The 21,884-nt window shown below is 38.1% G+C and overlaps 4 protein-coding genes and 1 non-coding gene across 13 annotated transcripts; 3 read left to right on the forward strand and 2 right to left on the reverse strand.

The window, feature by feature from the left end:
• Positions 1 to 724: 724 nt before the first annotated feature.
• Positions 725 to 4,515, reverse strand: LOC103964944 (sphingosine kinase 1). Of its 2 annotated transcripts, XM_009377985.3 has the most exons (10): positions 3,969 to 4,515; positions 3,545 to 3,667; positions 3,320 to 3,420; positions 2,747 to 2,819; positions 2,482 to 2,568; positions 2,279 to 2,356; positions 2,088 to 2,158; positions 1,649 to 1,951; positions 1,415 to 1,537; positions 725 to 1,294 (listed from the first exon to the last, which is right to left on the reverse strand). In XM_009377985.3, exons 1-10 carry the CDS (start codon positions 4,303 to 4,305, stop codon positions 1,103 to 1,105), a joined length of 1,488 nt encoding a protein of 495 aa, XP_009376260.2. In that variant the 5' UTR covers positions 4,306 to 4,515; the 3' UTR covers positions 725 to 1,102. The 2 variants fall into 2 exon arrangements, with proteins under 2 accessions (XP_009376260.2, XP_018507545.2); XM_018652029.2 differs by lacking the exon at positions 3,320 to 3,420 and having other exon boundaries at positions 3,969 to 4,113.
• Positions 4,516 to 6,636: 2,121 nt separating this feature from the next.
• Positions 6,637 to 8,213, forward strand: LOC103964858 (ribosomal RNA-processing protein 17). Of its 4 annotated transcripts, none has more exons than XR_007257744.1 (4): positions 6,663 to 6,873; positions 7,011 to 7,116; positions 7,235 to 7,338; positions 7,753 to 8,213. XR_007257744.1 is itself a non-coding variant. In XM_048582667.1 (4 exons), exons 1-4 carry the CDS (start codon positions 6,752 to 6,754, stop codon positions 8,004 to 8,006), a joined length of 576 nt encoding a protein of 191 aa, XP_048438624.1. In that variant the 5' UTR covers positions 6,684 to 6,751; the 3' UTR covers positions 8,007 to 8,213. The 4 variants fall into 4 exon arrangements, 1 of the variants encoding a protein (XP_048438624.1); XM_048582667.1 differs by having other exon boundaries at positions 6,684 to 6,873; positions 7,245 to 7,338; XR_007257743.1 differs by having other exon boundaries at positions 6,637 to 7,116; positions 7,235 to 8,213.
• Positions 8,214 to 9,769: 1,556 nt separating this feature from the next.
• LOC103964603 (calmodulin-binding protein 60 B) lies at positions 9,770 to 13,879 on the forward strand. Of its 4 annotated transcripts, none has more exons than XM_009377713.3 (9): positions 9,770 to 9,928; positions 10,282 to 10,436; positions 10,675 to 10,750; positions 11,180 to 11,238; positions 11,366 to 11,862; positions 11,948 to 12,108; positions 12,187 to 12,390; positions 12,727 to 12,958; positions 13,162 to 13,879. In XM_009377713.3, exons 2-9 carry the CDS (start codon positions 10,324 to 10,326, stop codon positions 13,737 to 13,739), a joined length of 1,920 nt encoding a protein of 639 aa, XP_009375988.2. In that variant the 5' UTR covers positions 9,770 to 9,928; positions 10,282 to 10,323; the 3' UTR covers positions 13,740 to 13,879. The 4 variants fall into 4 exon arrangements, with proteins under 4 accessions (XP_009375988.2, XP_009376054.2, XP_009375923.2 ...); XM_009377779.3 differs by having other exon boundaries at positions 11,369 to 11,862; XM_009377648.3 differs by lacking the exon at positions 9,770 to 9,928 and adding an exon at positions 9,949 to 10,141.
• Positions 13,880 to 15,457: 1,578 nt separating this feature from the next.
• On the reverse strand, positions 15,458 to 15,529 carry TRNAD-GUC. The gene has a single exon. It is a non-coding gene; the product is annotated as a tRNA-Asp (tRNA).
• A 1,865-nt stretch (positions 15,530 to 17,394) lies between these two features.
• LOC103964452 (telomerase Cajal body protein 1) lies at positions 17,395 to 20,891 on the forward strand. 2 transcript variants are annotated; one of them, XM_048582365.1, is made up of 14 exons: positions 17,395 to 17,696; positions 17,789 to 17,851; positions 18,049 to 18,101; positions 18,300 to 18,383; positions 18,540 to 18,613; positions 18,737 to 18,819; positions 18,914 to 19,020; positions 19,112 to 19,254; positions 19,330 to 19,377; positions 19,568 to 19,620; positions 19,724 to 19,808; positions 19,931 to 19,997; positions 20,099 to 20,209; positions 20,574 to 20,891. In XM_048582365.1, exons 1-14 carry the CDS (start codon positions 17,491 to 17,493, stop codon positions 20,684 to 20,686), a joined length of 1,290 nt encoding a protein of 429 aa, XP_048438322.1. In that variant the 5' UTR covers positions 17,395 to 17,490; the 3' UTR covers positions 20,687 to 20,891. The 2 variants fall into 2 exon arrangements, with proteins under 2 accessions (XP_048438322.1, XP_009375760.2); XM_009377485.3 differs by having other exon boundaries at positions 17,397 to 17,696; positions 18,303 to 18,383.
• Positions 20,892 to 21,884: the final 993 nt, after the last annotated feature.

Genomic DNA, 21,884 nt, shown 5'->3' on the forward strand with positions numbered 1-21,884 from the left:
AATTATGTATGACAGAATGACGCATTTCCTGCCATCATTGTCACATCTTGCATTTATTATAGTTATTCAAATATTCTTATTCATGTTTTGTTCAATTAGATTATGATTTTATCAAAATAATTCACTTACTCGAGCGTTGAGAATTTACAAAGATATTTTAGTTTTTTTTGTTTTTAGCCGTCAGCGTCAAGAATTAAACATAAAATATGTTGTATGAAATACAGACCTGAATTATCTGGCATGTTGACTTGGATTATTTGGTAAAATTAAACCACTGTTTGGCCTAGGGATATGTCAATCTCTTGTATTAAAGATTACGTTAAGGATTCAATGAGCAAATCTTAAGTTTAGTTATCTAAATTGTCGGAAAATCTTCCGCCAAACAGCCTGACCAATTGGACCGTTCGATCAAGTCATAAAAAGTGTGGAACCCCCATGCATTTTGGTCCCTAGCTCCCGTTCTCAAACTGGTTTACCCTGAGAAATCTTGTGTGTAACGTGACGAAACAGATAAAAAGACATAAATACACAACCGATTACACGATAAAATCTCTCATTTGAGAGCGCTGCCAGGCAGCCCTACCCAAGTTCTTCCCCCAATTATGTGCAAAAAGCCATTTTCATGCATTCAGAAAAAGAAATTAAAAATCCAAATATTTAGCATACCACAGACAACGAAGAAATTTGTACCACATTATCTCACAAGCAAAGTGAAACAGCAATCTGCATTCACACATGGGCTTCAGATTTTTATTAAGATGAACAAATGTATACATGTATTACACTAGTCGAATACAAATCGTCTCTGTATCGACCACAGCGGCCTATACGTTCCTGCACTACAAATCTGTTTCGAAACAAAAGAAATTGAAAAATCAAAGCAAAAAGAGTGAAGGATAAACTGCACGCTACATCGACAGCAATCAGTGGCTATTGCAAAATAACTTCTCAGCAAGCAAGTTGCTGAGAATATGCCTCATCGATCTAAATCCCTTGTATACTCCTTGCGGATTTTTACACGTCTGGGTTGGATGACAAATTTTTTCTGCTCGGAATTTCTCTCTGTTACCAAAATCGAATTTGAGATAAAAAATAGTTCATCCTATACGGGGGAAAACAGAGTAGCTAAACCTTGATCCACGGTTACTTGAAGTTTATCGTAGACCATCAATGTCTTCTGGTCACATTTGTATGCTCCTTTGCCTCTAGCCAGGACCTCGCCATCTGAGTCGATTATCCCTTCCTTAGCTGGGTCCTTGGTGAGAGGACCGGGCTGCAAAATAAATGCTTTCACCTGCAGAATGTCGCAAGATAATAATAACATAAACAGAAGCGAAAAGTTATTAAAGCTTCTTATTTACCAAAGAAAAAATCTTAAACCAAAGTAAATGTTCGATAGGTTGATTTGGCTGACCTTGAAGTACAAGACATATGGTGATTTAATATGGCTTCCTGTGCTCAACCCAGACATCAATGAGAGCAATGATAGTTTTGGACAGGCCCTCATCATTATCACGTCTATATAACCATCCGAGAACTGCAAAGGGGCACAAATACATGTGAATTATTCAAGTTTTAAATAAATATCCCAAAACAGTATAAGTGGAGAAGTATCTGAAATAGATGCTACGCAATTTTACTGTCCAACCTTGGCATCGGGAGCCGCCTTTGTGTCTTCACCACCCCAAGGCACATTGTGAAGCCAGATGGAAACAAACGGTCCGCTAATAGTTCTCCAGTCCATGCTAGCCAAGTTAATATCAGGCCCTGGATAGCTATGTTGTCGAATGCTAATCAGCTCCTCTTGATTTGGAGCACCTGCATTGTGTTGGTTAGTAGGTTCACTGGCATTACTGTAACTAGTAGGCTCTCCGTAAGCTTCAAAGCCAGGTGCAGGCACAAAGGAGATAGATCCATTATATTGCCTCAAATGCACAATCCGTTGAACAGCCTAAAATACATAGACAATTATTAGTGTCTTGCCATTCAATACCATCCCAACAACAGATTACTTAAACATGAACATCTGCATTAGCAACGAAGTAATCCAGTAAACTAGACCACAACAAACAGAGGTGTAAACTTACATAGAAATCTAGTCGAGCACTTCCCATCCACCTATATTTCTCAGACTCAATGTCAACATCTGCCACTAAACCTGAAAGCAGATGAAGCTTTATTAGTAACACATTACATTTTTCAGTTGCAGCGAGACCCAGAAATTCTGATAGGAATTCTGCCAGTTCCACTATTCAGTGGGGTGATACTTTTGAATTACCCCATGCAAGCATCAATACACTGAAGAATTTCATCCTCCCCTGGCAGATGGTAGCTACATCCAGTGAACGCTTATGCCCTGACCGTAAATAAACCATAAAGAAGAAAAACTCATTAATCAAAAGAATTACCAACACAGGAAGAGAAAGGGCGCAATCGTAATGTTTTGAGCACAGTATAACGATAGACAGACAGCATATATACCTCGAATAATGGCAAGGACAGCATTAGACGGTGTACAAGGTTCACCAACAGAATCCAAAAGAGATTTTGCCATCCCATTTCCAGTACCTAATGAAGAGAATCTCGTCAGAAATTAACTTTAAAAACAAAAAACAGACTATAACTGTCTGTTTGAAGCAAACTTGCAAAGTTTTCCCTCACCTTTTATAACATGAACGATCAACCTAATTATCAAAGAAATGTTTTGTTAAATATAAAGAAAATTGAGAAATAAAGAGTACAGAACCTGCAGGAACTACTCCAAGAGGAATCTTTATTGCAGCGTCCCAATCCTCTCTCTCTAGGAGTCCATTTACTACCTACTAAAAAGTGCAATGCTTGTAAGAAGAAAATCATAAGCTTAATACAAGCACATGATTCTCAAGACAAATAATGTACTATAAAAAAAGGGAAGAGTTATTGGCACTCCAAAAATCTCATTCTACTCCTCACAAGTGTATTTTTCTTTCCTAATATAGAAAGTTTGGAGTGTAGAATGAGATTTTTGGAGTGCTAATAACAATTCCCTAAATAAAAGCAGACTCTTCATGAGATTATATTTGTCTTACAGTCTAATAACACTACTTAATTCAGTTAAAAACCATCACAGCTTAACATTTGCTCAAAAAACATAACACTACATTTACCAAACAAAATCTAACTTAATTTGAGGGAAAAGAGAAATAAAACAAAGTTCGTCAGTGTAAGTAATTTGATTCCTCGACAGAGTCATTTGGTCAATTACAATATCGCATTGCTCATGTTTCTTATAGCTGCAACGAAATCATATGCACATGGTCACTGATCATTGGAAACCGACCTCAACCAAGATTCCGTCCCCACTAACACAAACAATGCCATCATACTTTGAAAGATCTAGTGTTTTCACAACTTCCTTCGCATGTAGTTGATATTGAGTTTCTGAAAATTCAATAAAAAACCAATAAGGGAAACACTAACTCGACCCGCGATTCACAGATCCAAAATTCAGTACCACACATCAACTATTAACTAATAAGCAAAACATTGAAGGAAATTCCTTAACCTTGCAGCGTAAATTGGATACCGGCATCCTCGAAAAGAGGTTTTACGTGATCAACATAAATCTTTGAAGCAGATTTGCTACCACCAAACGGATTCACAAAAACAAACAGCCTCTTTGGCCGTCCTGTGCAAAAGAGGATAAATTACCACCTATATTATCACTATATATGCAAGAAAGTAACAATAAACCATAAATTCATGTTATTTTCAATAATTAATCTCGCTTAAGTGAACATTAGAGTAAAACGAGCTTGAGCTAAGAAATTAGAACGAGAACAACGGATATTCAAAATAATCTCGCAACGGTCAAACACCCTGAAGTGAAAAGTCAAACTTTTTCCAAATATTCGTTTCATTTTCCGGCATTTTCCTATCAACCAAACACGACACAAGCCGATTACAACTTACAAGCAAATGAAAATTACCGAGAGAATCGATGTAATCCCCGAGCTTCTGGCACCAGAGCCTTTGCGAGTCCTCAGAGAGAGGCTCGAACACCAAGTCCTTCCTCGCCACAGCTCCTCTGTTCGCGCCACAGCAGATTCCAGCTCCGCCTTCCACAAAAGCTCTTATCCTAATCTTTGGACCCTCCGCCGCGAACCCCAGGACCTCCTTCTCGACGATCAAGCTCCGTTGACTTCTCTCCGACCACCGGAGCACTCCGTCGGAGAATAAAGCCACGGGTGTGACGACGCCGCTTATGAGGACCCGGTCGGAGAGTAGGGGTTGCGGGGGAGCAGACTCGGGTCCGGCTCGGTCCATGTTTGGATAGTGGTTCACGTCTTCCGGAGTGGTTGAGGGCTTTTGGTTTGGGGGCCTGAAGAAAAGTCTGATGTTATGTGCTGGTTGGCGGAGAAACGGGTTCGGTTGGACGAAGCGAACCGGGTTTAATGTGAAACGGAAATCGGTTGCAAATTAAAATTACCGAAAAACCAGAAAAAAAACTGAAATTAGTTGCAAGCAAAGCATCGTTGAGCTTTTGTGGGTACCACAAAAGATGAAGAAAAGAGGCGTTGGGCCCAAAGTTTATATCCAATTGTTGTGTACGATATGAACGAGTTGTGACTTGTCCTTGGATATGGTCGAGTAGAGTTGTCTAATAATGTGATATAAATTTTGACATTACGTCATGTTCGTAGGGTATATTTTCTTTAATTAGGTAGTCCTTGTATCTTAATTTCGGAGTTGGATTCTCTTCACTTCAAATTTTCTTATTTTTTTTTATTTTATTTGAACGGTTATATTTAAGTAACGTTAACATCTTGTGTTGACTTTTTTACAGAGAGAAAAAAAACAAAAATGGAAAGGAGAGAGGAGGGGACGGAAGGAAGGAGAATTTAAAGGAGAGATAATCATACCTCCTAAATTTCTCTTCCATTTGGGATACTTTGCAAATTTGAATTGGTTTGTAGTTTAAGGGTTTCAAGGGAAATGTCATTTATAGGATTAATTACACATACACTCCATAAAGTTTAATTTATTTTCACACAACCCTAAATGACGAATTTACTCTTTTAGTTAATTTTCCAAAAGTAAAATACTTTTATAGTAATTAGAAAAAAAAAATTAACAATTACAGGAGAGAGATAGTGGATTCAATGGTTGTTTATATATCGGATTGAACACTACAGGAGAGAGAGAGAGACATACACACACACATATAAGCCGCAGTATTTGTGAAGCATACATGAATAAATACGAGGGGATGTATGTGTAATTATCCAAATATGTATGTCCTCATTTTAACATCATATTCTCTTAATATGCAAAGGGGTGTGCTATCCACACATCCCTTTTTGCCTCTCACACACCCTTTGTTAATTTATGTCTGTTAATCTTCTTGAATTTATCTGACCTGACAATTGAAAACTAAAAAAGTGTGGAAAAAGTAAAACAGAGTGTGTGGATATCACACCCCTATGCAAAAAGTATTTTTTTAAGTAAAATGAATTCGAATCACTTTTTCCGTTTTTGTACTTTTGAATTCGAATCACTTTTTCTGTTTCTGTAAAGTAAAATATAACACAGGGATTCTCAAAAAGATATACACCCAATACCAGTGAGTCAAATGTGTAGTGGCTATGTTAAGAAATTTTAAATTACTAATCTTTCACTTTCAACTCGATTCACTGCCTAGGTGGCTTTTACACCTATTCATTCCTAAGGGCACTTGCCGTCAATGGTGGAGTTAGGAATTTACAACGATAGGGTCAAAAAACAGTTTTAGAAAATCGATCATACTTTTATTTAAAAATAGCTTTCAAATATATCAAAATGGAGATTACAAATAGACAATAGAGTGTTTAATTTTCAAACTCAAATTACACAAACACTGATAGTTCTCACTCAAACAAAAAACAAATAGAGAAGACGAAAATACATAACAAATTCATCTCCCAAAAGCTACCGAAAATAGTACTAGTATGAGTGATTGCTCATAGCACAAATGAAGCAGCTTTAGGAGAGCAGTAGAGGGATGGAAACCAAAAACATTAGAAGGATGGAACAAAAAAACAGCAAATGGCCCACTAAATTTGGCCATAATTCATCTGTTGCTGGTGCTATAGGGGTCAAATATTTTTTCACAAGACAAAATTTAGAAACTTATTGGGGTCAAGGGATCCCAATGCACCCCCCTTGGCTCTGCTAGTGCTTGCTGTAGCTGTTGGCACAGAGTTAGCTGGTGCTTCTTCCTCGAGTCCCAATCCTTGTAAAGAAATTTCCAACATGATCTTTTTCGGATTTTTTTGGTAAGGATCCTGGGGATTTGTGAATCGTGTCCGTTCGTCGTACATCATGTAGTCAGTTTTTATCAAGTATTGTCTGTGTTTATTTTAAATAAAAATATTTAAAATGATTTTTGACCGCATGGTGTACAATAAATGAATATAATTTACGAATTTTTAGAATCCTTACAAAGAGAATCCTGAAAGGATCCGAATTCAAGAAATTTGATCCAGCTAAATAAAGGGTGAGAAGGCACGAATGCGGTAGCACTTCCAAATATTAACAATGTTTTGTCCGTAGTGGAAAAAATGTCTTCGGGCTTTACGGTCCATAGCATAATGTAAACTTACAAAACCATTTTGGGCTGGATATTCAAATCCAAAATTTCGGGCCGAGCCTAATTTACTGAAGTAAACCAACGCGAACCGGCCTCTTGAACCACAAACGCAAACACTTCGGCGCAGTGAGTGCCGATTGTGCAATGGCGGCGGGAAAGGTCGAAGAGGCAGCGATTCCGTCCGTAAATCCCCGAAGCCGTTATATAAAGAAGAGGGCTTTGAAAAACAAGGCTCTCGCCGTCACGTTTAACGAGAAAGACCTCAGGTAGTAAAAAAACCGCCATCACAAAATTTGCTCAGTGATGAAATCTAAGCTCTGAAGTTTGCTTCTTTTCGCATTTTTTGAATTGGGTTTTTTTGAATTTTTGGGTTTTGATGTTTTCTTGTTTTGGGTTCGTGGAGCGATTTCGTGTCTGTGTTTCACAAGAGGAAGAAGAAGAGGAGAAAGGAAGCTGAGCAGAAGCAAGGGGAGGCGCTGCGGCGGAAGCGTCTCGAGCTGCGCAAACAGGTTGGAATTTGTGGCTGTTTTTGGACCCTTTGATTGCCTCTTTTGCCTGTTGGTTTTTGGTGATCAAACAAATCTAAGTTTTCACTGTCTTACCTTTGGTTGCTTTTGTTGCATGGAGACTAGAAAAGGAACTGGTTCTTAGTGGTGGGATTGCCCAAGCCACCGATACAGCAGCTGATGAGGTTGATGAGGGTGTTGAGGAGCACGAGGATGATGAGATTAGTGAGACCTCTGGTGCTTCTAACCCCTGCTGTCGATCACCCCATAATGTTTACTTTTCATTGGTTGGTTCTCTGGTTTAGCGAGACACCGATCAGTTAGCATCAAGGCACTGTATTAATGTTTCTTAATTGCTATATAATCACATCACTTCTGACCGATCACAAAACCCTTCGTAATCATGTATGCAAGAGGCGAGTTATGTTTTCTTTATAGTGGGCGACCCTAGCCAACAATGCTCCCCGTTTTGCTAGGGTGGCGGGGTTCTGGTACGTAGTTGTGAAAACATATACGAACTTATCGGTGAATCCACCCTTGGATTTTATACGAGTAGGTGTGGATTCAGTTCATTATACCTGTATTGCTTCAGCTCATGCTTAATCAGAATTTGAGTTTAACCTTTGGTATTGCTTTAAGGTACAACAACATATGACAAGGGTGAGATGAAAGTCACTGTGACAACACATGATATTTTTCGAGAGGAGGAAAGTGATCGAGACGAAAAGACGGAGGCAGCAGTACCCGAATCAGTTGGAGCTTCTGAACAGCACAATGTACCTGTGAGGAAGACGAAACCTCCAAAAAAAGCTGCAAGGCGCAAATCAAGGCCCAAGCTGCAGCGTAAAAGAGATAAAAGGAAGGGAATAAAACCGACGAAGAACAAGCGCTAGCCACCGGTGTTCCTCGCGAGGCTGTGGGATCAGCTTGTCTTTCCTGTGTAGAATCATCAAGTGCATGAGATCGGCCGGCTGACCGGAAGTTCCATTTTGGTACATTTGGAGTCTTTGGCTGTCAGAATCATGCTTGTAGTTGTATGCTGCATTTGGAGTCAGTTGTATTAGATCTTTTATTGAAATGGGATGTTTTACATTATCCTCTTCTACATAATTTTTTTTTTTGGGTAAAATTACACAAAATTACCTCTTAACTGTGGGTCGAATCATAATCTCATACCTTATATTTTAAACATTGCAATGTCTAGGAGGGAGTGACAAAGGAGGCGAACAGAAATCTAGGGAGAAGATCAGCAATCTGGGGAGAAGGGAGAGATTATTTTTAAGAAAACTAATGAAAAATGTTTGAAAGTTTTGAGTTTTAACGATAAAAATAAAATAAATGATAAAATAAATAATATATGATTGATTTTTTAGTTTAAAAATATGGTTTTTCGTTAAAGTGAATAGTACCAAAAATTTTCGTTAAAGTTCTCTTATTTTAATTAATTTCATTATAAAAAATTATTTAATTTTTTCAATTAACTTTAATTATTAAATAAAAAATAATAATTTATCAATAATAAAAAAAATTTGTTAAAATAATAATTAATTAACTTTTTATTCTAGTGGCAAATGAGTGGGTTCTGCTTTTGCTACGTCATCATTTAACAATCAAATTAATAGAAAATTTAACGGAAACCTGATATTGCCATAAATTCATAGATTAAGATATGACATCATAATATTTAAAATATAAGGTATAAGATTATAATTCGATCCATAGTCAAGATATTTTTGTGTAATTTATTTATTTATTTATTTTTGCTCGTCGTCTTTTAGCCCTTACCTAGGCATCTTTGTTTAAGTCTTAATTACTCTTATGCAAGGTTTTATATGTGTGTGTATAAATTTTTACAATTCAAATTTAATAAAAATATCAAAATATATAATCATAGGCAATAATATAATTTTTCACAATTTTTTTTATTTTTTTATTTTTTATGCTTTTGCCCCTTATTTATATATACGAAAATTACTATCCTCTTCCCTCTAGTATTTTTCTCAACCGAAAGATGCAGCCTCTGTAATCCAACTTTTCATTCATTTACTGAACGTAATAAGTAACATTGTAAAATTAAAAAAATGATTGGAATTTAGCGTATTAGGTATGGACTTCTCTTTCGGTCTGAATTGGTTGAAAAATAGATTATGTAAACTTAATTAGTACATTTGTTTCTAAAAACGTAAAATGAGTAATATTTATGTAATGTTTGTATATATATATATATATTTGTAATATTAATTTTTAATAATATTTGGTGTATGAATGAATTTTTTCATGTATTTAACGATAGCTCGCCTGAGGTCCCCAAATTTTCAGGATCGGACCTGATGACCACTGTAGTTGTGTATATTGTCACAGAAAATTTGCGCATTGGTCTTATGAGTTTGCAGGAAGTAAAATTGAAGTCTGATACCTTAAGAAAAATGTTTGAGATTCTTCAGAGCCCCTGCATAAAAATCATAAATCGGACGGCTACGATCACCGAAACGCACAGATCCCCGGATCCTAACAAACACACAAGTCCACCCAAAGACTCACGTGGGCCAATCCATAAAAAAATCAAAAGATTCCCAAAGTTCAACCGCTCCAACGGTCCCGATCCGCCGATGGCCTCCCGCAAAAGATCTCAGCCACCGACCAGGCGGCAGCAAGAGATTCGCCACTGTTTGGATCGAGAGAAAATGCGATCCGCAGCACAGAGACAAAAAGGCCTCTCTTTCTCTCCTTACTTGTTTCAGAGACGCTAGCGACCGAGAAAATTCGCCGACCCTTCGCGGAAACTTCTCGGATTCCTCTCTCAAATATTTCTCAGGTTCATTTTTTTTCTCACTTTTTCCCGCTCGCTTTTTCTTACTTTTCCTTTTTTCCTTATCCGAGAATTCGATTCCGCACGTACCGCACATGGAATAAAGCGGAGAACGACTTGTGTTTTTGGATCGGTTTTTGTTGTTTGGTTGCTCGGAAAACAGAAGAAAATTGAGGATTTGAAATCCGAGTCGTTCTGTTGACTTTTCTTTGTTTACTGGTGTGTGTGTGTGTTTGCGTGTGGGAAGTGGAATTTTGAAACTTTGAATGTTGAATCTTCAAGTCAAGGTGAAAGTTAGCTCTGAGTGATTTGGAAGTTTTTGTGTGATTGTTTTTTTCTTTTTCCTTTCACTTTCTCAGCAACCAAACAGGAGGCTAAGTTTTTGAGGACGGTGAAAGAAGATGCAGACGAGGTATATGGAGAGATCGAATAGCATGGCGAGGGAGAAGCGAAGTTTGGATTCGTCTTCAGCTGAAGAAGGCCAGCCGGATAGGAAACGGCCTGCTCTCGCCAGGTGACTTTTTCTTTCTGTAAAAACTTGGATTTTGATGTAATTACAACTGATTTGTTAACTGTTTTAATGTATTCTGTTTGTAATTCAGCTGAAATGTATAATTGGGCATGAAATATTTTCAAATGTTGTGTTTATTTGAGAAAGCGCGTTGCTTGAAGTCCTGAACGGATAATGAATTGAATGTCTTATGAACGATGAATGTGAATGTTGTTTATTGAGAATTTTCAACTTAATGCAGTGTAATTGTTGAAGCTCTCAAGGTGGATAGTCTGCAGAAGCTTTGCTCGTCACTGGAGCCGATTCTACGCAGAGTTGTAAGACATTCTAATTTCTTGTGGACTTTTTGTTTTCTAATCCGTCACTGGATAGAAGAGGTTTAGATGACTTTTAAGTGTATTTTATTTGGCTGCTGTATGTTATTTTTCATTACGTCATGCACATACAAAAATGGTGAAGCGTTGTTTAGTGGCAAATTTATCTGACCTAAACATCGGACATAGAAAAGAGGCATTTCGTTTGTGTCAACGACTCAGCTGTCAACAAGTGTATGTGTTGAAGGCAAGCTGAATGCCTACTATAAGTCATAAGGGTCATAAGGGCTCTTGATAAAGTATTGGTGTGTATGACTTTGTAACCGCTTGACAAATTTTAATGCATGCCTAGTGAAGAGGATTTAATCCTTTGATATGTGCATACGGTGTTTGAAGCATTGGTTGATGTTTCTTACTTATTTTGCTGAACAGGTTAGTGAAGAGGTGGAGCGTGCTTTAGCAAAATTAGGCCCTGCCAAACTTACTGGAAGGTATCAACCCTTTTCATCCCTTATTTTTTAACGGGTTCTGATCCTTAGTTGTTTCCTTCTTGTTTTTACTTCGTTTAATCAGTGCTGCATGCCAGTAGTTTTGTTCTTATAATGGGTTTAAAAATAGCAGGTCTTCTCCTAAACAAATTGAAGGGCCCGATGGAAGAAACTTGCAGCTGCACTTTAGGTCCAGGTTGTCCCTTCCTCTTTTTACTGGTGGAAAAGTAGAAGGGGAGTGGGGTTCTGCAATCCCTATTGTCTTGATTGATGCAAATACAAAGAATGTTGTGACATCAGGCCCGGAGTCAGCAGTGAAACTTGACGTTGTTGTGCTTGAAGGTGATTTTAACAACGAGGATGATGAGAACTGGACTGAAGAAGAATTTGAGAGCCATGTAGTAAAAGAGCGTGAAGGAAAGAGGCCACTTCTTACTGGCGATCTGCAAGTGACACTGAAGGAAGGTGTAGGAACACTAGGGGAATTGACATTTACCGATAATTCTAGCTGGATTAGGAGCAGGAAGTTTAGGCTAGGACTGAAAGTAGCCTCTGGCTATTGCGACAACATTCGTATACGCGAAGCAAAAACAGATGCCTTTACTGTTAAGGATCACCGTGGGGAATGTGAGTTAATAATTAGTGTTATTTAACATTTCCTTTGTTAGTTGAAAAAAAATAAACATGGCAAGTTTTCTTTTGGTTTTTACAGTATACAAGAAACACTACCCACCTGCGTTAAATGATGAGGTCTGGAGATTGGAGAAAATTGGAAAAGATGGCTCATTCCACAAGAGACTGAATAAAGCTGGAATTGTTACAGTTGAAGACTTCCTGCGACTTGTGGTTAGAGACTCGCAGAGATTGCGGAATGTAAGATTTTGGAATTTGTTTGTCAAGTTCATATTTCGAAAATGCAATTCCTAATATTTTTATGCCCATTTGTGATAGATTCTTGGAAGTGGCATGTCGAATAAGATGTGGGATGTACTCATACAGCATGCAAAAACTTGTCTTCTTGGCGGGAAACTCTATGTCTACTATCCTGAGGATGCAAGGAACGTTGGTGTTGTTTTTAACAATATTTACGAGTTGAGTGGCCTAATTACCAATGAACAATTTTACTCAGCTGATTCTCTCTCGGACGATCAGAAGGTATATGACTTCTCTTTTCCTTTTTTCATGTATCTTTTATAGTGCCTGGATTTGCTATGTTTTATAATTTCGTGTTCCGTCTTGTGGTTGAGAGATGCTACTTGTCAAATGTTGTAAAGCTTGTAAACTTAATGAGATAGGATTCATTTTGTCCATATTGGCTATCCTTTCGCACTTAAGAATCCAGTCCATATGCATTTGCTATTTTATCTGTAAACAACACTCTTTCGACTGAACAGGTTACATCCCTGGTGAATGTATCTAAAATGATACAAAGTAGTAATGAGTCATGACCCCTCAAAGTGGTTGATTTGTGAATTTTTGTGTTTCTTACAGGTCTACGTGGATGGTTTGGTAACAAAGGCATATGAGAACTGGATGCATGTTATGGAGTACGATGGAAAGTCTCTTCTTAAGCAGCAGAAGAGTCCCGATGTTTCTCTACCTGAGGTTCCAATAGCCTCACAGGATTATCCAAACTCATTTGATCAGCAGTTCACTCTACCTAGCCTGCCAGCTTCAGTTTCTTCAGAACCGCCTACTATGGATTCTGGCCTAAATGTGGGAGGTATATCTTGCGACAAAATAATTATATCCAATGACTTTCTAACAAAATTTAATCCTCAGCCTCATGGACCAAAGCCCGGAGGTCATTATACACAAATAAGAATTTTCGGTGCTTGCATGAAAATTTGTGATTTTCATAAGTGGCTTGTGTGTTTTGGATAAACATCCGTTGCTAACGTGTGTAAATGCTCTTTTTCTCTCTAGGTTATACTGACGGCATGGCTAACAGATTCTCGGTGCAGTCACAGAATCTAAATCTCAGTGCTCCCAGTCAGCTCGATGGCTTGTCATTCCCTCTACAAAATCAGCAGCCTATCACTTCACACCAGTCTCAGTTTCAAGGAAATGAAAACATGCTTGCCCTTGGTCCACCACAGTCGTCCACATCTGGGTTCCAGAATATTGGTACATCCAATCCATCTTCTTATAGGGGAGCCGAGGACCTCTTCCCAGAGGAAGAAATTCGTATGAGGAGCCACGAGATTCTCGAAAATGAAGATATGCAGCATCTACTTCGTATCTTTAACATGGGCGGTCAGGGTCAGGGTCAAGGCCACGGTTATGGTCATGCCTCCATGAACATCACTGAAGACAATTATCCATATTCGTCACCATACATGCCCACTCCACAAGTGAACTACAGTGTTGATGATCAGAGCCGTTCATCTGGGAAAGCTGTTGTTGGCTGGCTCAAGCTCAAGGCAGCCCTTAGATGGGGCATATTCATCAGAAAGAAGGCTGCTGAGAGACGGGCACAGCTTGTTGAGTTGGATGATTCATAAATATGACTTGTACGAGGCAAAGCTGATCCAATTTTGGTGTCTCTAGCCTTCGCTTCCCCCTGCCTACCTTATTCCTGTCACGCCACAGCTTCTAACTGAGAGGACTATGGTTGGTGGGTAAAACCTCAAGTTCGAGAGCTCATGATGTTTCTTGGAATATAAGCCTTGGACATCTTGGGACCGCTCGCTTGTATAGTTCATGTGCAGTAAGCTTGTGTTTTCTGTCGACACCTCGCTTTTGCCGGTTTGTTTTACTGCAAAGGGTGTTGTTACAACATTCTTGCTTGCAAGTTCCGAAACCAAGACGAGTTGAGCTGTTTCAACTCAAGGCCTACGAGACTAGCAAGATTCCGGCGGGGAGTTTTTTACAAAGGTTTTTTCATGTTTACGTTTCCACGAAATGCAACCGGACAAGGGGATGTGAATTCTACACTTCTTTGCTAGTGTGCTGACCTTGTATTATGCTCTTAATAAGAGGTTTTATGTTGATTTAAATTCTATGTGCCATCAGAGCTTCAAACACTGGACCTTAACAATCATAACCGATTGAGTTACAAGTCTTTTTACGACACATCGTTAATTTTAGAATACGTACACTAGTCATTTTTCAGTTCTCTCCGTCTTGTATTTACAAAATTTAAATTTCGAACTTCGCAACAGGGGATCAAAATTACGATGCATGCTGAGAAACAAATGCAAAACGTATTATTTGGCCAGAACAAAAATATGATACACGCTAAGGAAGAGCAGGCAAAACATATTTGTTCCGGGAGTAAATTACAATGCAGTCACTCTGCATCTGAGACTTCATCTTCGTCTTCGTCCAGAATGTAGACCAAAACACGTTTTCTTGCAGCGAAAACACCTTCTTATTCTCCATTTCCAGGTGAACAACAACGACCTAAATGTACCCATTTCGGAAAGTATCATATACTGAAGAGCAGTTGAGCCATTGTATGACGGCGTGGGTTCAAACTCCGATGGCGGTTAATCTAACAAAATTTATCGTTTGACAAAAAAAAGAAGAAAAAAGTGCCTTAGGATATTCGACTCTTTCAAAAAAATAAATGAATAATGCACTCGCACAACTTCCCATTCTACCTCGCATTCAGGAAATAAGACGAATTCGAAAAGCATGAACGAAGAATAATCAGAAGAGGTCCATATTCGCATCATAAGTTTTAACTTCGTATCATGTAAGAGTCCTAATTGTTTGCATCAACAATTTCGAAGATTTGCGCAAGTCATCGATTCACAAATTTCACACCGACAAGCTTGCAACTTAACGGACTAATTAGCAAGAACACTATGTTTCTTAGGGAAAGATCAGGGTTCCATTCTGCAATTTTAATCTGCAATTTTTTGAGAATTCAAAGTTTCAAAGATAATTTTTTTTCCCTTGTAAAATTAATATATTTTGAGGGATTTGATTGCGGAAAATGTAATGTGAGAGAAAAACCTGAGAAGCAAATGGCTTGTCGAACTGAAGCTGAAAGGGAAGAACTCGCTGGGCCTCGTCGGTTTCCATGGCGAAATCTGCAAGCGCAGAGCTTTGCAATAAAACCCTGCTGCTAACACCCGAATGAATGGGAGCAAAAACGCCGACCTTTTGGAAGAGGGAGATGGTGACTGAACTGAAGCAGTGCTCTGAGAGAGAGAGAGAGAGAGAGAGAGAGAGAGAGATAGAGGGGGAGATTTGAATAAAAACAAATAAAACACGCCGTTGCCGGGGATCGAACCCGGGTCACCCGCGTGACAGGCGGGAATACTTACCACTATACTACAACGACTGAGTTGCTAGTTGCTGATGAAATATTCAATATCACTGTTACTTAATACTTTTTGTATCTCATTCATGCCCAAAACTTATGCTGCATGTATCACTTGGGTCCCTGTAATTTATATGGAGTATATCACTTTGGACCTATAGGTGTTATGTTGCGATTTAAATCTTGCAGTTTACTTATTGTTGCATTTAAAAAATAATGTCTCATTAGCTTACTACGTCACTGAAATGTAACCATAATAAAATAACAAAATTTTAAAAGTAAAAATGTACGAAAAAGTTATCAAACAGAAACAGTCATTTTATATATTGCAGACAATCAACGTGACATACATCAAAGTGGAAAGTTGCCCAAAATAGATAAAGAGTATATAATATTACACTTTGGCCCATAAAAATGAGAAAGAATTCATGGCATGTTTACCAAATTGGAATGAAGGTAGAAGAAATGGAATTGAATTCTTCTCTAAGTGATTCCAGCGTTTACCAAATTTTGGGAATGAAAAAATTAGTGAGCTCCACCTAAAATCAATAATCGGATTCCTGATATCCCCGAAATCCAAATACTGACGTTAAAGGTGGTAATTGAATTTCAGAAGAAAGCCAACATCCTGGAATCAAACTTCTCTATCGAAATTGGCCTGCCTCTCCCATTTGCCTCCCACGATTAAACCACCCAAAGCACACACCCATCCCCACCCTTAACCAGCGCAAACCACCGCACCACCTCCTAGACTGCCAAGACCTATCACCCACTAGCGAAGCTACAGAGGGACCGCCCATCCGCTCGTCTGAAATTGCCACTGAAAGTCAAGATTCTGCCCCTCAAATCTTTTGAACCTGCATGAAACTGGGCATGCTACTGCATTTATGGAAGCTTTGATGCTACCCTTCAACAATATGTCGCTCGTCGAATCTAGAAAGTTGAAGCTTAGACAGAGAGAATGAGAAATAGCTAGAGAGACGAGAGAGAGAGAGAGAGAGAGGGCATTCTATTAGTTGTTTAATCGACAAAAATCGACGACGACCCACCACGAGATGAGCCAACATCATCACACCACATGTTCGGCTTTTCTATTAAATGATTGGTCCATCAGTATCAGCGTACTGAGAGATTCACATCTGAAAGTCTCACCACTCAAGCCTTCTCTCAGATTCCTAGCAAATGGATACCAAATTCTGTGCTTCAGAAATCATGGTACCACCTTAGGCTGTCGGTAAGGCACCCGACCCGGCTTCCCACTTAGGACGCCATCGTATTGACGACGATGAGCGAGACAGTGCTGAACGGATGGAGAGAATGAAGTGAAAAGGAATTGAAAAAAAATAGAAAAAAATGATGATGCGGAGAACCGTGGGTTCCAGAAAGCTATTGGGAGACCTATTTCAGTGAAAAAAAAATGCATCAATATTTTCCAATGGTGCCAGCCAACCAATATTTTCCAACAGGAATTGTTAGTATTTTAATAAAACTGTATATGTATTTATGTGTGTATGAAATTGTATTAAAAAGTTATGAATTTTTCTATTATTTAGATTAAGGGTATTTTAGTAATCATATTAATTTTCATTCCGATTCAGGTGAATTGGTAAACAAATTATATGAATTTTGTTTCATTTTTATTTCGATTTCAGAATATTTAAGTAAACAGTTTCACTAAAAATCTAATTCTGACTCCTCAATTCAATTCCTCTATTTTGATTACGGTTACGTAAATGTGCCCTCAAGGTAAATTCTTTTGCTTAAAATTGAAGGAGCATTGCTACTATTATTTGGTAGTATTCATCTTCACTTGTAAGGAAGATGTTTTAGATTCGAATCTTGACGAATTGGATGTACTCAAATAAATTTAAAAAAAAAAAAAAAAAAAAAACCTGAAGCAGCATTCCCTATTTTTGGCGGTAATACCCAAACCCAGCAAGCTCTCACTCATAGCTGATCAGCAAGCCTCAATAGCTTGAACGATGGCCGAAGAAGAAGAGCGGCAGCAGTACCAACCCAATTCGCCCTCTCCAGATACGGAAATTACAGAAAACCCAACTCATCAACAGCAAGAAGACTACTCTTGGCCGGCGATACGGTTCGATGTTCATCCGCACAGAGCCTTCCATTTCCGCCACCAGTTCCGAACTTCCCCAATTCCGAACAACTTTCTCAAGGGCGTCAAATGGTAATTCCTTTTGCATCCCCCTTACTTTCCCATCATTTTTTTTTCATAAATTTGTTGTCTTTTTATTTGGGGTTTTAATTTTTTTGGCGTAGGTCGCCGGATGGGTCGTGCTTTCTTACCTGTTCCGAGGACAACACGCTTCGTGTTTTCGCATTGTAAGTTCTCATTGATTGACGGCTTTTGTGTTATTTTTGTATGGGTTTTTGAGTAAAGCACTACCATTTGATTTGGGTTACAATTTGGGGATTTTGTTTCTGACCTTCAGTACTCAAAATGCATATCAAAAACCAAGCTTTTCGCAAATCGCTGGCGGTGGTGTTTGCTAACTCTACTCTTGCTTCGTTTTTATCAGACCAGATTATGGGAGTGAGAATGCTAATGAGTGTTCTGTAGCTGCTGATGAAGGTAAGTTCTCGCCCCGAAATATATTTGCTTTGGAGTTTATTGTATGCCAATCTGCCAAAAGAAGACTTGTTACTGAAAGTTTTTGTTTGGTATTGTTTGAGCGAAATTTTTCGGGGATGAGCTATGTGTGATTGATTTTGTATTTGCATGTAAGAGTAATCATCTTTTTAGTCTTTATATGTTTGTACTCTTGAGCAGCAGATTCGTACGCTGCAAACCTTGTTGTGAACGAGGGAGAGTCTGTATACGACTTCTGTTGGTACCCGTACATGTCTGCTTCAGGTACTTTTGTAACTCTTCTAAGAGGGACAATTTGTTAAGTTTATTCTTTATTGTGACGATGAGAACCTGAACTTGATATTCAGGATATTTACTTTAGAGTGGCTGATATGATTCTGTAAGCTAAAGCTTGATTTGGAATTTTCTACGACGTTGCAGACCCAATTACCTGTGTTTTTGCAACTACATCTCGTGACCATCCAATTCATCTTTGGGATGCTTCTTCTGGACAGGTGCTGGCTCATTATTGCAAATCTAGATCACTCTTTTCCCATGTGTACACTATACACAGCTCTTATATGTATTTTTTGGGTTAATGTCTTATTTACACCATTGGTCTTGGGCTGAAACTGCAGCTACGTTGCACTTATCGTGCTTATGATGCCGTGGATGAAATCACAGCTGCTTTTTCAATTGCCTTTAATCCTACTGGAACAAGGTAAGCAATATTCCTTTCCTTTCCTTTTCAAAGCTTATATTATTCAATTGCATGTTTTCTACTTTGTTTTTATGTGACTTCAGTTGTTTTGTAGGATTTTTGCTGGATACAACAAATCTGTTCGGGTGTTTGATTTACACAACCCTGGTAGGGATTTTGAACAATATTCGACCCTTCAAGGAAACAAAGAAGGCCAAACAGGTACATGTTATCAGTTTATCTCTGAATTCTGATGATAAATTAAGAAGATGTGCAAGTGCTCAATGTTTCTCAACATTTTTATTGTGGACAGGTATTATGTCCGCAATGACTTTTTGTCCAACCCATAGTGGAATGCTTGCTATAGGTTCTTATAGCAAGACTGCTGCAGTATATAGAGAAGATAATATGGAACCCTTGTATGTATTGCATGGCCATGAAGGTGGGATTACACATGTAAGTTATCGTTTCTTATTGTTCATTTCACTTCGATCATAACTTCAACAGATGAATTGAAGCTTTTGCTTTCAGGTCCAGTTTTCAAGGGATGGAAATTATTTATATACTGGAGGCAGAAAGGTAAAATGCGTTTACATGCTCCATCGTTTTTGGTTTGTCTTTTATTTTTAATTTTTTCTGGTATTCGGTTATTTAATGGATATACAGTAAACCAGTTATATATATATGTGTGTGTGTGTCATATTTGCATTTGTGCTCTTGCTTTCGATTCTAAATGTGATTGACTTTGGCTTCCATAAATTACTTGAAGGATCCTTATATATTATGCTGGGATATACGCAAAGCGGTTGATGTTGTGTACAAGTAAGATATTTTTTCTTTCCTTCTCTAATTTAGAAAACTATCTAGTCTTTTGTACATTGGAGGTCTCTTCTGGTCACGCTACTTTATTTGGCCATGGAATCAGGTTATATAGGTCATCGGAAGATACCAACCAACGGATTTTGTTTGATATTGAGCCACTTGGACGCCATCTTTGTACAGGTGGTCAGGTACCATCTTACCTTTGAATTATGTTTCAATGTCCAAATATGAAGCCACAAACCAAGTCAAAACTCCAAACCCTGCTTCGAATGTAATGAAACAATTATTTAATCGTGCATATGTGTTTTAGGATGGTGTTGTGCATATCTATGATCTGCAAACTGGCCAATGGGTATCAGGCTTCCAAGCGGCATTGGGTAATTCATTTCATATCCTATAAAAAACGTTAAAAGTGCTACTGCAATATACCTTAGTCTCTTCTTTGCTGACTCATTCTTCTGTTCTATACGCCACACAGATACTGTTAACGGATTCTCCTTTCATCCCTTTCTGCCAATGGCTACCACTTCTTCAGGGCATCGAAGATTTGTTGATCCTGATGATGGCAATGACGAATTGCATCTGAGTGGTACATCCTATAACCCTAATGGTTTTCGGAGATACTTCTGACAAATCACATTGTATATCCTTCCAATTTTAGTCTCCTACATAAATCATGTTTGTTTCTGTTCGTGTCATTTTCTCCACTCTTTTTTTCCCAATCTACATCTTGTCCTTTTTCCGTTGATCTTGTCGTGGTGTTATGTCCCCCAATCTTCTCAGGCCCTTCAGATGGCATGAAACTAAATGTATCACTTGTTAAAAGAATGAAGTTTGTCATTAGCTCCTAAGCCGGTTTATCTGAGCTGCGTGCATAATTTTCACTGGATAACATAAGAAAGGGTCAGTGATTCACGGTACTAATAGAAGGTTAATTGTCCCGTGATATGCAGCTGACGAAAATTGTGCTTCCGTGTGGAGCTTCTCTGTTGCTTCAATGGTGGAGAATGATGGTGCAATGGACGGCGATGATTATAACAGCCACAACCTTGACCAGCATCCCTAGACAAACAGCCATGGCGAGACTTCGTTATGGAAAGATCGATGGAGATGTGTGCATCATTTGACTAATTGTTGTACATGAATTGAATTAGAAGGTTATGAACACGATCATTCAATAGGAAATGACTTCATGCATCGACTTGTTAAAGTACAACCCAAATATTTGAGCTCAATTTTTATGGTATACGGGAAACGACGCGTTTTACAAATCCTCAATTTTTTTACATTTTTTTTCGTCTTCTAATTTCACGAGAAAAGTGAGATTGAAGTGAGTTTTAGTGAGCGTTTCAAAAAATAAGTTTTTATTTATTTATTTATCTAATACATACTTTTGTTATGTGATACAGTTTTTTTTCTATAAAAAAAAAAAGAATCAGCTTGTGATTTTGCTACGACAATCTACATACTAACATTTCAATCTCTCTTGGCTATCATCATATGATTTACAAGCGTCAAAAATTAAATTATAACGTGCTTTATGGAATACGGGTATGAAATTTATCCCTAACCACTAAGCTACCTTGTAACTACTCAATGGAACACCGACCTCAAATCTAGTTTCTGATTTCTCAAATTTACCAAATGTAAGACTAATTGTTGTTCCCTTGTGGCTTTTTTGTCTTCGACGGAAAATGACATGCTTTTTTGCTAGCTCCCGACTTTTTTGGCCTCCTCAAATCTTGCTAGTTACTTCTAACTCAAACACTCCTCATGACACAATGATTGCGATTTAAAAACTAATGATTTTTAAATTCATATGCATTTCTTTTTATCTAAACGAGTTCTTAACTCGATACGAAATGACATGAAAATAACAAATTTCTGATTTACTTATTAACAAGTTAAGTTGATATCATTTCATTCGTTAAGAACTAAAAAAGATGTCATTTATCATATCTTAATGACCATTTCTTGCATGACCAGTTAAAACGATACGAAACGACAAAATTCGTTAAAGTCTTGATCAAGCGACACCATGATCCATCTACGAATGTTCGCAAAGGAAAATATTGGGTTAAAAACAAAATCTTAAGTCAAGGGATAAGTATGAACCTCTTGCAAGTTGCAACTAATAACTATACATGCTTTTCGTATTTGACGCGTCCACGGTTTTGACGTGTACGTGTTGCTGCTGCTAATGCAACAGCCGTCAGCCAACAGATCTATAATCCTCAGTCAAACGACGCCCACCACCAGTCATA

Source organism: the organism of the source record quoted next, unplaced genomic scaffold (assembly GCF_019419815.1).
Source record: "Pyrus x bretschneideri cultivar Hongxiangsu unplaced genomic scaffold, Pyrus_bretschneideri_v1 Contig19, whole genome shotgun sequence".
Classification (NCBI taxonomy): domain Eukaryota; kingdom Viridiplantae; phylum Streptophyta; class Magnoliopsida; order Rosales; family Rosaceae; genus Pyrus; species Pyrus x bretschneideri.